This window comes from Amblyraja radiata, chromosome 7 (assembly GCF_010909765.2).
Source record: "Amblyraja radiata isolate CabotCenter1 chromosome 7, sAmbRad1.1.pri, whole genome shotgun sequence".
NCBI lineage: Eukaryota > Metazoa > Chordata > Chondrichthyes > Rajiformes > Rajidae > Amblyraja > Amblyraja radiata.
The window spans coordinates 59,467,603-59,481,248 of record NC_045962.1 but is presented as its reverse complement, the minus strand read 5'-3'; the positions used below and the strand labels follow the sequence as shown (position 1 = coordinate 59,481,248).

General features: G+C 40.6%; 1 protein-coding gene across 1 annotated transcript in view; it reads left to right on the top strand.

Annotated features, from left to right (window-relative positions):
• actr3 (actin related protein 3) overlaps nt 1-13,646 on the top strand; it is a 44,603-nt gene that overhangs the window by 10,607 nt on the left and 20,350 nt on the right. The window contains exons 2-5 of the mRNA XM_033024634.1: nt 2,944-2,999; nt 9,499-9,623; nt 10,108-10,218; nt 12,868-12,963. Of these exons, the coding sequence (XP_032880525.1) occupies nt 2,944-2,999; nt 9,499-9,623; nt 10,108-10,218; nt 12,868-12,963 (388 nt within the window). The remainder of the gene's footprint in view (nt 1-2,943; nt 3,000-9,498; nt 9,624-10,107; nt 10,219-12,867; nt 12,964-13,646) is intronic.

The window sequence follows — 13,646 nt, the reverse complement described above, 5'->3', positions numbered from 1 at the left end:
CGTACCATATTTGCATAATTGACCTGTTTTTTGTTCTAATGCCAGAAGTGAGGATATTTTGCCGATTGATCAATGTATAATTATGTTTTGCAAATCCTCAGAAAAATGACAGTCCTCTCTCTGCATGTGGACAACCTAAAGTCTGAGTTGTTAGACAAGTGATTTATGAGGATTGCAGCAGTTCAACAAGGTTGCTCAATAAACATTGGCCTTCCTTGCAGTGCCCATTGCCCAAAATTGAATTATAAGCAAATAAAGTACAGGAAGACACCCATTAGAATTTCCAAAATGAGCTATTACCTGTGATTATAAATGACCTAATTAATTCACACAAATTGAAATTAAAGTTTAAAGTAGGTCTGACTGCTTTCTCAGTTGGTGCTTTCAATAGGGGCTGTGTCTCTTCATTTATAATTCTCTGAAAAACCATGAATTGTCATGCTTTATTTCAATAAAGTTTGAAATTTAATTCATAGTGACCCGTTTTGTGACTGATCAAATATGCATTATATGTAATCAAACAGCTCTATGATTATTTAACTGACAAATAAATATTGACATTTTTTGTTTATTGATATTAATTATTAGGTCTCAGTGTATGTCCACAGATTCCTGAATATCGTAGCACATAGATAATTCAAGTTGGGAGAGTGGGCAAAGAAGTGGCAAATGGAACACTGCGTAGCAAAGTGTACAGCCTTCTACATTGGTAGAGGGAATAGAGGTGCAGGCTATTTTCTAAATGGGGAGTGTATTCAGAAATCTGAGATGCAAATGGACATGGTGCACTCAAAGCTGGGTGCACCAAGTCCTTCTGCCGGATGGTGCAGATGGTACAGGATTCCCAAAGTGTTAGAGTGTAGGTTGAGTCGGTAGTAAGAAAGGCAAATGCAATATTACTGTTCATTTCGAGAGGACTAGAATATAAAATAAAGGATGTAACAAAGAGGATTTATATGGTGCTGGTCAAGCCACATTTGGAATATTGTGAGCAGTTTCAGACCCCTTTTCGGAGGAACGATGTGCTGCCTTTGGAGAGGGTCCAGAGGAGTTTGATCAGAATGAACCTGGGGATAATTGGGTGAATGTATGATAAATATTTGAAGGCCTTGGGCCTGTACTTGATGAAGTTTAGAAGGATGAGGGGGATCTAATTTAAACCTCTGAATAATGATAGAGTGGATGTGAAGAGAATGTTTTCAGTAGTTAGAGAGTCTAGGTCAGAGAGAACTTCAGAATAAAAGGACATACCTTTAGAAAGAAGATGAGGAGGAGCTTCTTTAGCCAGCGGGTGGTGAATCTGTTGACTTCATTATCACAGATTGCTGTGGAGGCCAAGTCATTAGGTATTTTTAATGCAGAGATTGATAGATTCTTGATTAGTAAGGGGGGTCAAATGTCACTGGGAGAAGGCAGGCGAATGGGGTTGTGTGGAGAAGGTAGATCAGCTATGATCAAATGGTGATGGGCAGAATGGCCCAATTCTGCTTCTGTGTCTCAAGGAATTGGAATCTGGCACATTCTGCCTGACTGGTGGAGGCAGATGAGTTTTCGTAGCCAGAAACGAAATTGAATGGCCAAAGCATTGAATGCTCTGGACTGAATGTTGGTAAATGAGACATCAAGACAAGAGTCAAGAGTTTTATTGTCATGTGTCCCGGCAATGAAATTCTTACTTGCTGCAGCACATGATGATACGTAAACATAATACAAAAATGGAAGATAAACGTTCAGTGTGTCTATAAACTGTAGACCATTATACACAATAAATAGGCAGATATAGTGCAATAATAATAATAGACTGTTATGTTCTGAGCTTATTTGATGTTGTGTTTAACAGCCTGATGGCTGTGGGGAAGAAGCTGTTCCTGAACCTGGATGTTACAGATTTCAGGTTCCTCCTGTACCATCTTCCTGATGGCAACGGTGGATTGAGTGTGTGACCAGGATGGTGTAGGTCTTTGATGATGTTGGCAGCCTTTTTGAGGCAGCGACTGCGATAGATCCTTTCGATGGTGGGGAGGTCAGAGCCGGTGATGGACTGGACAGTGGTTACAACTTTCTGCAGTCTTTTCCGCTCCTGGACGTTCAAATTGTCGAACCAGGCCATGATACAGCCAGTCAGTATGCTCTCTACGGTGCACCTGTAGAAGTTAGAGAGTCCTCCTTATCATACCGAGTCTCCGTAATCTTCTCAGGAAGTAGAGGCGCTGATGTGCCTTCTTTATAATTGCATCAGTGTGCTGGGACCAGGAAAGCTCTTCGGAAATGTGCACACCCAGGAATTCGCAGTCTTTGACCCTTTCCACCATCGTCCCGTTGATATAAATATATAGGTAAACGAGATACATACTTGATGTCAGTTTGGATATGGTAAGCAGGAGGACTGTTTCTGTATGGTACAACTCTAACCTTTCTTGGATATGCAGTATAGAAAACTAATGTGCACTAGAGTCTCTCTCACATGTTTTTGGTTACTGGAGGTGAAGGAGCAAAATATTTGTGCTCTTATGTTGAAAATTCCACATCCTAGTGTTGATTTTGACACATTAAGCAACATTTTCCCCACTACTGTCTACTTCCTCCCTGCCTCCCCATCAAAAAACATTGTTATATCTAGGGTTATATAAACCCCATCTGAATTAGTTCCGGTTAACTGGATTCAATCGGGCATATCTCCACAAATATTTTAGTATAAAGATATTGGCTGGTTGCTGCTTTGGTGCCTCTGAAACTTGTGAAGCGCAGCTGCGCTGCACAGCATTGTGCATGAAAAAGAGAAAAATGGAACGGAAATTTATGCAGTGGGGACTGGTTGCTAAGGCGACACTGAGAATATTTATGTAACTTTGATTAGAAAATGAGCAGGGATGGCTTAATTTCACTGTTATTATTATGAATTTTAAGTGGTTTCTGAAACAAGTAACTGCTTTCATCTTACAGCTACACAAAGCTTGGGTATGCTGGAAATACAGAACCGCAGTTCATCATTCCATCATGTAAGTATGGCGTATCAATGGAATGAGTAAATATTGATGCAAAATTAAGCTTAGTGCCTGAGATGTTCATAGGGATTTTAAGATGAATCTTTGAATTAATATCTATATTCTAGTCCTAATGGTAAACATAAGTAATTTGGCAGCATTTAATTTATAGGTAAACACAAAGTGCGTTATGCCCATCAGATAATCAGTGTAAAATGTCTCCACGGAGTATTTGATTTCACTTAAAATTATGTGATTATTTGGAAAACTAAAACAATGTGATTTTTGGAAAACTAATATGGATGCAATATGGACTTGATGCAAAACTACATGTTATAGCCATGTTATGTGTACTATCCTCCAGTCACTCCTTAAAATTAAATGTCTATGTAATGAATGCAATTGATGGTTTTCTTCATTGTAAAGGGCCACAATTGAATGTTTAAGAAAAAATTTGACTTTGCAAAATGATGGTGCTCTTGTGCAAGTCATACAATGAACTGGCTTGGTATTAATGATATTTGTGGAAAGCATAATGGTTTAGCTAGTATTGGGAATATTGCATTTCTATAATGTCCAGGCTTTTCGTCAAAATGTTTGGAACAGCTGGTCCCTATCCAGAGGCTGAAGAATATATGATTTGCCAGTTATTCAATTTTAAGCTTATTTTGAGTAATATATCTGATTGTAAAATTATTTCTTTAGTTTTAGGGGATGATGTGCAGATGTACCAAGTATAATTACTCTCAGTCCCTTGTAGTAAATTGCGCTTCCACACAATATTGTACAACTCTAATCAAATAATTGGAGGTTAATCTTATCCCATTGTCCTTGCAGCCCATTGTTTCAGCTCTTTGAAAGGGTTGAAGCTCCACCTTTTCAATGATCCTGTAAAGTTCTTACAAGTACAAATTCTATCGAAATTATTGCGCCTAATGGAAATCAAAGATCATAGAGCTCCACGATCTTTGATGGAAATACTGCACAAAACAAGGCTTGAGCAGAATATTATTTGGCCAGCAATTTCAACTTAAAGATTGCTTTTAACACACTAAAACTGATTAATGTACAAACGCCCTAACGGCCTGTGAAGAGATTTGCTGCAGCTCTGCAACCATTCTCAAGCAGTCCACAAATGTACTCGGTCATTGATTTATCACAGCCACAGCATTTCCTTTTTGCTGCAGCTATTTCAGTTGAAGAAAACTGTTTCCTGTGCAATGGAAATTTAGGCTTCAGTCTAGTACACAAGCTTCATATGAACTGTAATTTTGCTGTTTCCACTGAATTTGGACATCTGGAAAGGAAGTGGCAAAGTGATAAAATTGTCATAAAAGCCTTCCATTGTCTATTCTGGAGAGTGTTCCAAGAAGCGCGTACATTTCAATGAAGTATTAAGTGATAGTAAAAGCTAATAACAAACTGGCTTAAAGCATTTATTCACTCACAACCTCTTTACATATCCTTTGGAAGCTCAAGTTATTTTATATAGTGTATTTTTCTTAATGTTGCTCGTGGCTGAGCATTTGATATTGCTGGAGAAGGAGGAATTAGTTTATATGTGCGCTTGGTCTAATTGGTCTTTTATGCAAATATCATGTTTCCAGACATCAGACAATAAAAATCTTAAATGTATTTTGGGCACTTAGACGCATGTCATGAATGCTCTAATAATCATTTTTGTAAGTAAACGAGTGATTTTTTCTCTAGACATCACCATAGTCAGAAAATCGATGATTATTAAGTTTGGGAACCAGAAATGTCATAAGCAAATGATATTAAATATTACATTTTTTCCATGACTTTTTCCTTTTCAAAGGTGTTTGATATTCTGACGTGCATGTCTCAGAGGAACTATACATTCCATGTCTCAATAAATAAAGCTTGACATTTTTCACCAATGTTTCTGCCCTTCTCAGAAATATTTACTCCTCTTAGGTACTTGCCCTCTTCCAGTTGTGCTTTATTACTGAAAGCTAATCAGTCTGAGGTTATGCATGTAACATGTTCTTATTCAACACAAACAAAATGCTTTTGGGCACCATATCTGAGGAAGGATGTGCTGGCTCTGGACATCATTCTGGGATTAGCTATTGTACAGAAGGAGACAGTGGTAATTGCAGCTAAGCTTGAAGTTCCTTCAACAAGAGGTTTCAAGACTGGATGTAGAGCAAGCATAGTTATGCAAAGTCCTCAGTCGTTCGGTGCTGAGGTAGTGATGTGGTTCAGGATATGTAAGGTGTTTCAAAGGCCTGATGTTGATATGAAGAACCTGTTCTTGAACTTGCAGATAATGGATCTTGGGTTCCTGTAGCCGGTAACCAACCTTGCCGATGATGGTGAGAAGAGAGCATGTGGACCTTTGCCTTCTTGAGACAATATTTCCAATATAGATCCCTTCGATGGTGGCAAGATTAGTTTTTTGGGGGAAATGTAGCAAAACTTTTGTTTTCATAGCTTAATACAATGAACATTTTGCAAAGTGGAGTTAAAACCAGAAAAAGTGTTTGTGTGATTAGCAGTCACTTCTTACATGCAGTCCTGCGATGTAACCAGCGTAAATTAAAAAAGATACAGTTTTGGCGTAACTCGGCGGGTCAGACAGCATCTTTGGAGAGCATGGATGGGTGACATTTTGGGCGGGACTCTTCAGACGGATTGTAGTAGGGGAGAGAATGCAGGATACGGGTTTGGGGGGGGGGGGGGGGGCAGGTGTGTTTATTGGAAAATGGTTGGACAAATCCTAGAGATGAAAAGACAAAAAGTAGGGGCTAAGGATAAGAGGTGTGAAATGTGTAGCCAGGGATGGAGCGAAAGGGAGAAATGAGTGCTTGTCCAGTTGGTGTCAAAATACGTTTGGAGCAAGGATAGTTTGAGATAACCAACAAAAAGATAGGCATAGCTGGAGCTCATGTTAGTTCCCAAGGCTACATCTTTAACTTGAAGAAAGTGAGATTGATTGATACTTTATTATGATATGTCACAGTGAAATTCTTTGGTTTACTCGCCTTACACAAAGTATGCAAAGAGTCGCCGCGTATAGGGTGCCGATAAAGAAGAGTCGAGATGTTATTGCGGGTGAATGCAAGTTCTGCCAGGCAGAGTAGAGAGCTGAGGGGAACTGATTGAAAGCAATGCCTCATTTATCATAATATAAGCAGACAAAATATTTCTATTTTGATCTTTCATCAGCAAATTGAATATGCTGTAAATAAAATAGATTGATTCACGTGTGCTACTGTCACATTCATTTGATTAAAAATGTTCTCGCTATCCAAAAATCCTTAACCTGTTGACAGCTGAAAGCATATCTCTTTGCTTGTGTTGCACTTTTTGGTTAGATTTACTTAATGGGACTTGATCTCACCCCATCTGCATAGTGTTTTCTTGCAGTCTTGGCCAGAAAGATTACCTTGTGAGATCTGATGATGGTAAGGTTAATGCACAATATTGGCATTCTGCTGTAGCAATCACAGGCGGTGGCCCCTTAAACAATCTGAGTCAATGCTTTGCTATTGGACCAAACCCTGCAAAATGGTATAACAGTACATTTTAACCGTGATAACCTTGGGCACTTTAGGCAAACTCCAGCTCTAAATATGAGTTGGTCCCCTGAAGTCATCTCCATTTATCGTATTCCTCTACTCGGCCCAAAGCATACAGACTTGCCAAACAAGTCAACAAAATGCTTGGAGGGGGAAAAAAAGACAGTGCTGGAGTAGCTCAACAGGTCATGCAGCATTCCTGGAGAACATTGAAAGGTGACATAAAATGCTGGTGAAACTCAGCGGGTGAGGCAGCATCTACGGAGAAAAGGAATTGGTGACCTTTCGGGTCGAGAGCCTTCTTCAGATTGATGTCGGGAAGGGGTAGGACAAAGAAAGAATGTGGGTGGAGGCAGTGGGACTAGTGGGAGAACTGGGAAATGGGGGTGGGGGGGGGGAGGGAGGGAGGAATGAAGAGAGAAAGCAAGGGCTACCTGAAGTTAGAGAGGTCAATGTTCATGGCCTACAAAGAGGCAGGCATAGCTAGGGCCCATGCGAGTGCCCATAGCTACGCCTTGTATCTGGAGGAAGTGGGAGGAGCCAAAGGAGAAGTTGAGGGTGAGGACCAGCTATGGGCACTCGCATGGGCCCTAGCTGTACCTGCCTCTTTGTAGGGTACGTCGAGCAATCCCTGTTCCATGCGTACATTTGCCCTATCCCCAAACTCGACCTCCGCTACATTGACGACTGCATTGGTGCTACCTCCTGCACCCATGCAGAACTCGCTGACATTCAACTTCACCACTAATTTCTATCCTGCACTCAAACTCACGTGGACCATCTCCGACATCTCCCTACCGTTTCTAGATCTCACCATCGCCATCACAGGAAAGACTATTGACCGACATCTTCAACAAACCTACTGACTCCCATAGCTATCTTGACTATACTTCTTCCCACCCTTCTTTGTGTAAGGACTCTATCCCCCAACTCCCAATTCCTCCGTCTACGTTGCATCTGCGCCCAGGACGAGGCTTTTCATACCAGGGCATTGGAGGTGTCCTCATTCTTTAGGGAACGGGGATTCCCCTCTTCCATTATAGATGAGGCCCTCACTAGGGTCTCCTCGATATCCCGCAGTTCCGCTCACACTCCCCTTACCCTCTCTCGTAACGACAGAGTCCCCCTTGTCCTTACCTTCCACCCCATCAGCCGTCGTATACAACATATAAACCTCCAACACTTTCGCCACCTCCAAAGGGATCCCACTACTGGCTATATCTTCCCAATTCCACTCCTTTCTGCTTTCCGCAGAGACCGTTCCCTCCGTAACTCCCTGGTCAACTCGTCCCTTCCCACCCAAACCGCCCTCTCCCCAGGTACTTTCCCCTGCAACCGCAGGAGATGAAACACCTGTTCCTTTACCTCCCCCCTCGACTCCATCCAAGGACCCAAATAGTCTTTCCAGGTGAGGCAGAGGTTCACTTGCACCTCCTCCAACCTCATTTACTGCATCCGCTGTTCCAGGTGTCAACTTCTCTACATCAGCGAGATCAAGCGCAGGCTCGGCGATTGTTTCGCTGAACACATCCTCTGAGTCTTAACCAAGCTTATCTCCCGGTGGTTCAGCACTTCAATAACCCCTCCCATTCCCAATCTGACCGTTCTGTCCTGGGCCTCCTCCATTTTCAGAGTGAGGCCCAGCGCAAATTGGAGGAAAAGCACCTCATATTTCGCTTGGGTAGTTTACACCCTAGTGGCATGAACATTGACTTCTCTAAGTTCAGGTAGCCCTTGCTCTTCATCCCCCCCCCCCCCTTCCCAGTTCTCCCACTGTCTCCGCCTAGATTCTTTTTTTTGTCCTACCCCCTCCCCTGACATCAGTCTGAAGAAGGGTCTCGACCCGAAACGTCGCCAATTCCTTCTCTCCATAGATGCTGCCTCACCTGCTGATTTTCTCCAGCCTTTTGTGTCTACCTTTGATTTTACCTGCATCTGCAGTTCTTTCTTAAATATTGAAAGGTGACATTTCAGGTCAGAACACCTCTTCACACTGGTTGTGGGGTGTGGAGAGGGGGGGGGGGGGGAGGAACAAGTCTGGCAGGTGATAGGTGAGGAGGGCTTTCTTGGCAGATAGTTGGACAAAGGCTAGAGATGAAAAAGACAGGTGTGAGACGAGGATTGAAGAGTTGTGAAGCTAACAGAAGGCATGTAGGTGGGAGAGGAGAAGTAAGTGCGAGTCTGGGAGGTGAGGTTTAGTTACCTAGAATTGGATAATTCGATGCTCATATATTTGAGTTTCACGCCAATGGAGGAGGCCCAGGACAGAGAGGGTCAGTATGGGAATGTAAAAAGGAATTATAAATGTTAACAACCAGGAGATCAAGTGGGCCTTGGTGGATCAAGCGCAAATATTCATCAAAATTTTTAATTGTGTTTAATTCAGGATCCTATCCTGAAACGTCACCTATCCATGTTCTCCAGAGATGCTGCCTGACCTGCTCAATTTGTCTCAGAAATGTTAATGCCATTGTTTTCTTGTATCAAAACAATAGTATAATCCTCGGGCATTTGAGCTAGTGTCATGTTTGTCTGATTAATCTTGGACTGATTTTCTATATGCTATGATCATTTGAAAATGACTCATTCGTATATTAATTCAAAGTTTAAAATATTTGAAAGTGTTACTCCGGCAAGAAAATACTTTTGATAGAGGCTTTGAGGAAGGTTGCTCAAGTTAAATTTGTTTCAAGAAATAAAAAAATAATTGCAGTTTTGGAAACCAGTCCGATTTGCTGAGTTTTACCAGCATTTTCTAAATTTGTTTCTAGTTTCTATCATAATGTACATTACATTGTGCAAATTTATACAAAAGCTACATTTAACGTGCAATATTCTGTAAGTGGGGTAAAAATTGTACATCTTTGAAGCAATCAAAACATTTCCTCCATTTTCTAAACTGTCTTAGTGTTTATTATATAAACTAGGACTGTCTTATGTGTTTATTAAATTATTTTTCACAACCCAAGGTATTGCTATCAAGGAATCTGCAAAGGTTGGTGATCAAGCGCAAAGGAGAGTGATGAAAGGAGTTGATGATTTGGATTTTTTCATAGGCGATGAAGCAATAGACAAACCTACTTATGCAACAAAGGTAAGTTCATTAAATGAACCAACATCAGCTTCCGATTAAAACTGATATTCAATGTAAAAATACTTGTGTAAATTTTAGAAATGTGCAGACAATCATTAACAAATTTGACTATTCCAAAATTATTCTGCTGTGCCATTTACACTTGGATGTGAATGCATTGGGCTTACCAAAAGTTCACTTTACAAGTGTATAGCTTGTGGTACATTACTATTTATACACGACTATGAGGAGCAAAGCAAATCATTTAGAAGTCTAATATGATCTTGTTTGCCAACCCAAAAATGTTATTAATGAATGGCAGCGATGTGTAATAATACTTAAGGGTACTGATCCTCAATTTATCTCTTTGCCTTTGTTTAATTGCAGTGTTGTATTTTAAAGGTCTAACCTTTTGTGAAGCATTTCACTTTACTCAATTGTAGAGGTTATTCGTATTTGTTACAAAATTACAGGTTATTGATATGTGACTTATTATTTGCAATAGTGGCCTATTCGTCATGGCATTGTTGAAGACTGGGATCTGATGGAGAGATTTATGGAACAGGTTATTTTTAAATACCTTCGAGCAGAACCCGAAGATCATTATTTTCTTTTGGTAAGTAAAGCTGTTACTTGATGTGTTAATGGAAACACAAACATTGTTTAATATGTTAGAGCTCCTGTCCACCATGTTACAACGTCTAGATGAAAGCCTGGATGCATGTTCTGAGCAATCCTCAGAAGGTATTTAAAGTGAAATTGGTCTATCAATTGGGCATTTTTAATGGGACAAAGTAACATAAATATATAAAATTAGATGAATTATGTTTTGTATTTTAAAGTTAAAGCACTGCAGGTTTTACATTGGCATTTGTGATATGGGAAATCAAGATTGTTTAGTCTGATAACATTTTCCATTGTTATAGAAACTAGGAGCAGGAGTAGACCATTCAGCCCTTCGAGCCTGCACCGCCATTCAATATGATCATGGCTGATCATCCAACTCAGTATCCCGTACCTGCCTTCTCTCCATACTCCCCGATCCCCTTAGCCACAGGGGCCACATCTAACTCCCTCTTAAATATAGCCAATGAACTGGCCTCAGCTACCTTCTGTGGCAGAGAATTCCAGAGATTCACCACTCTGTTTAAAAAATGTTTTTCTCATCTTGGTCCTAAAGGACTTCCCCCTTATCCTTAAACTGTGACCCCTTGTTCTGGACTTCCCCAACATCAGGAACAATCTTCCTGCATCTAGCCTGTTCAACCCCTTAAGAATTTTGTAAGTTTCTATGATTCCCCCCAAATCTTCTAAATTCTAGCGAGTACAAGCCGAGTCTATCCAGTCTTTCTTCATATGAAAGTCCTGACATCCCAGGAATCAGTCTGGTGAACCTTCTCTGTTCTATGGCAAGAATGTCTTTCCTCAGATTAGGAGACCAAAACAGTATGCAATACTCCAGGTGTAGTCTCACCAAGACCCTGTACAACTGCAGTAGAACCTCCCTGCTCCCACACTCAAATCCTTTTGCCATGAATGCTAACATACCATTCGCTTTGTTCACTGCCTGCTGCACCTGCATGCCTACTTTCAATGACTGGTGTACCATGACACCCAGGTCTCGTTGCATCTCCCCTTTTACTAATCGGCCATCATTCAGATAATAGTCTACTTTCCTGTTTTTGCCACCAAAGTGGATAACCTCACATTTATCCACATTTTTCACCAAAGAATCTTTGCCGTTTTATTTATATCAATTTATTTTAATGTATTTCAATGCAAAGAGTATTACAGATTTGGGTCAATGAACTTAGAGCCTGGTTTTGTGCGTGGAACTGCGATTTTCTGGCCATTTCGTGACGAGAAAAGGACAGGACTGCCAACCCAACTCTCCAGACCTTGGGTGTTTAGGACACAATGGAGAGGGATGCAAAATAAGTGCAGAATTCCACTATTGATCGGAGAATGTAACTGCTGCACATAGTGAGGGTCTACTGGAAATGTCTTCTGGTGAGATAATATGGGTAATCTAGATGAAGAATATTATGGCATGGGTAATAGGTGGTGTATACATGAACTATAATAAAGCATTTGAAAAGTTCCCACATGGTAGGCTCTTCCAGAAGATTAAGGCACATGGGGTCCACAGTGATTTGGTAGATCACATTCAAAATTGTCTTGGACGTAGAAGATAGAAGGTTGTGATCGAGGGGTGTTATTCTGACTGGAGCTCTGTGACCAGTGGTGTTCTGAAGCAACCAGTATTGTGACCTCTGATTATACATATATATAAATATATAAAAGATCTGGATGAAAATGTAGCTGGTCTGAATAATAAGTTTGCAGACAACACACAAATTTACAAAGTTGTGGATATTGAGCAAATTTGTCAAAGACTGCAGCGTGAAATTGACCAATTGGAAACATGCTCAGAGAAATGACAAATGTAGTTTAATCTAGACAGGTGAATTGTTGTGCTCTAGGAGGTCAATGTTTGAGGAAAGTATACAGTAGATGGCAGGGGACTTGGGAGCATGGATATACAAAGCAATCTTGGTGTGCGTGTTCATAGACCCCTGAAAGTGGCAATGCAAGAATTGCATTGGTGGTAAAGAAATTGCCTTCATCGCTCATAACATTGGGTGTAGAAGTCATGTTGCAACTGCATCAAAGCCTGGTTAGGCCACATTTGTGATATAGTGTACAGTTCTTCCTGCATTACAGGAAGAACATGGAGGCTTTGGAGAGGGTGCAGATGTGGTCGCCTGGATTAAAGATTAATAGCTATAGGGAGAGATTGGACTATGTTGTTTTCTCTGGACCACTAGAGGCTTTGGCGTGTTCTGATAATTGAGAGGCATAGATAGGATCTTTCTCACAGGATAGTAACGCCAAATAGTGTGGAGCATCGCTTTGAGGTTAGTGGTAGAAAGTTAAAGGAGATACAAGGCAATTTTTTTTAAACAGTGTCACATGCTTGGAATGCCCTGCCTGGGAAGGTGGTGAAAGCAGCTTGGATAGCTCCGTTTGAGGCATTTACAAAGGCATTGGGTAAAGCATGAGGTGATATAGACCATGTGCAGTTGGTCTGGATTATTATAGACTTGCATGTTTGGCACAGATATGGTGGGTTTTGGGTCTGTTCATGTCCTGCACAGTTCGATGGTACAAGAAATTACACGTTCTGAATTATGATTGAGCAAAATAGATGATTAGATTACTTCAGCTTTCATTTGGTAAGAGGCTTTAATTTTATCTTTAACAGACTGAACCACCATTAAATACTCCTGAAAACAGAGAATATACTGCTGAGATCATGTTTGAATCTTTCAACGTACCAGGTCTTTACATTGCTGTTCAGGTGAGTTGATATGTTGCTGCTTTTGCATAATTTCTTAGAAGTAAATCAATTATCTCGATATGTTATTTATAAGATTAACGCACACAAAAGCTTATTTTCATGATAAATATAGCCTTGCTGTCAATTATTTATCACGTGATGCATTATGCAAAATAAGCATTTAAATTTTTTTTAGGTTTTAGAATCTGTGTCTTATTTCAAATTGCCATATTGAAGCTGATGGTAGACTACAGTCTTGAACAACAGCAGTAACCTACGTGAAAATACTCCCAACGTACAGTTGGGTGGGTAGTTGCAGGATCAGATCCAGTGATGAATGTTCCAGGTGTGAACTATATAATAATAATAATACATTTTATTTATGGGCACCTTTCAAGAGTCTCAAGGACACCTTACAAAAATTTAGCAGGTAGAGGAAAAACATGTAAGGGGAATGAAATAAATAGTAGAGACATGACTAGTACACAAAGTAAAGACAGAATTCAATACAAAACACAATATGAGGCAATTAATGCACAGATGAAAAGGGAGGGGGACGTGGGGCTAAGGATAGGCAGAGGTGAAGAGATGGGTCTTGAGGCGGGACTGGAAGATGGTGAGGGACAAGGAATTGCGGATCAGTTGGGGGAGGGAGTTCCAGAGCCTGGGAGCTGCCCTGGAGAAGGCTCTGTCCCCAAAATTGC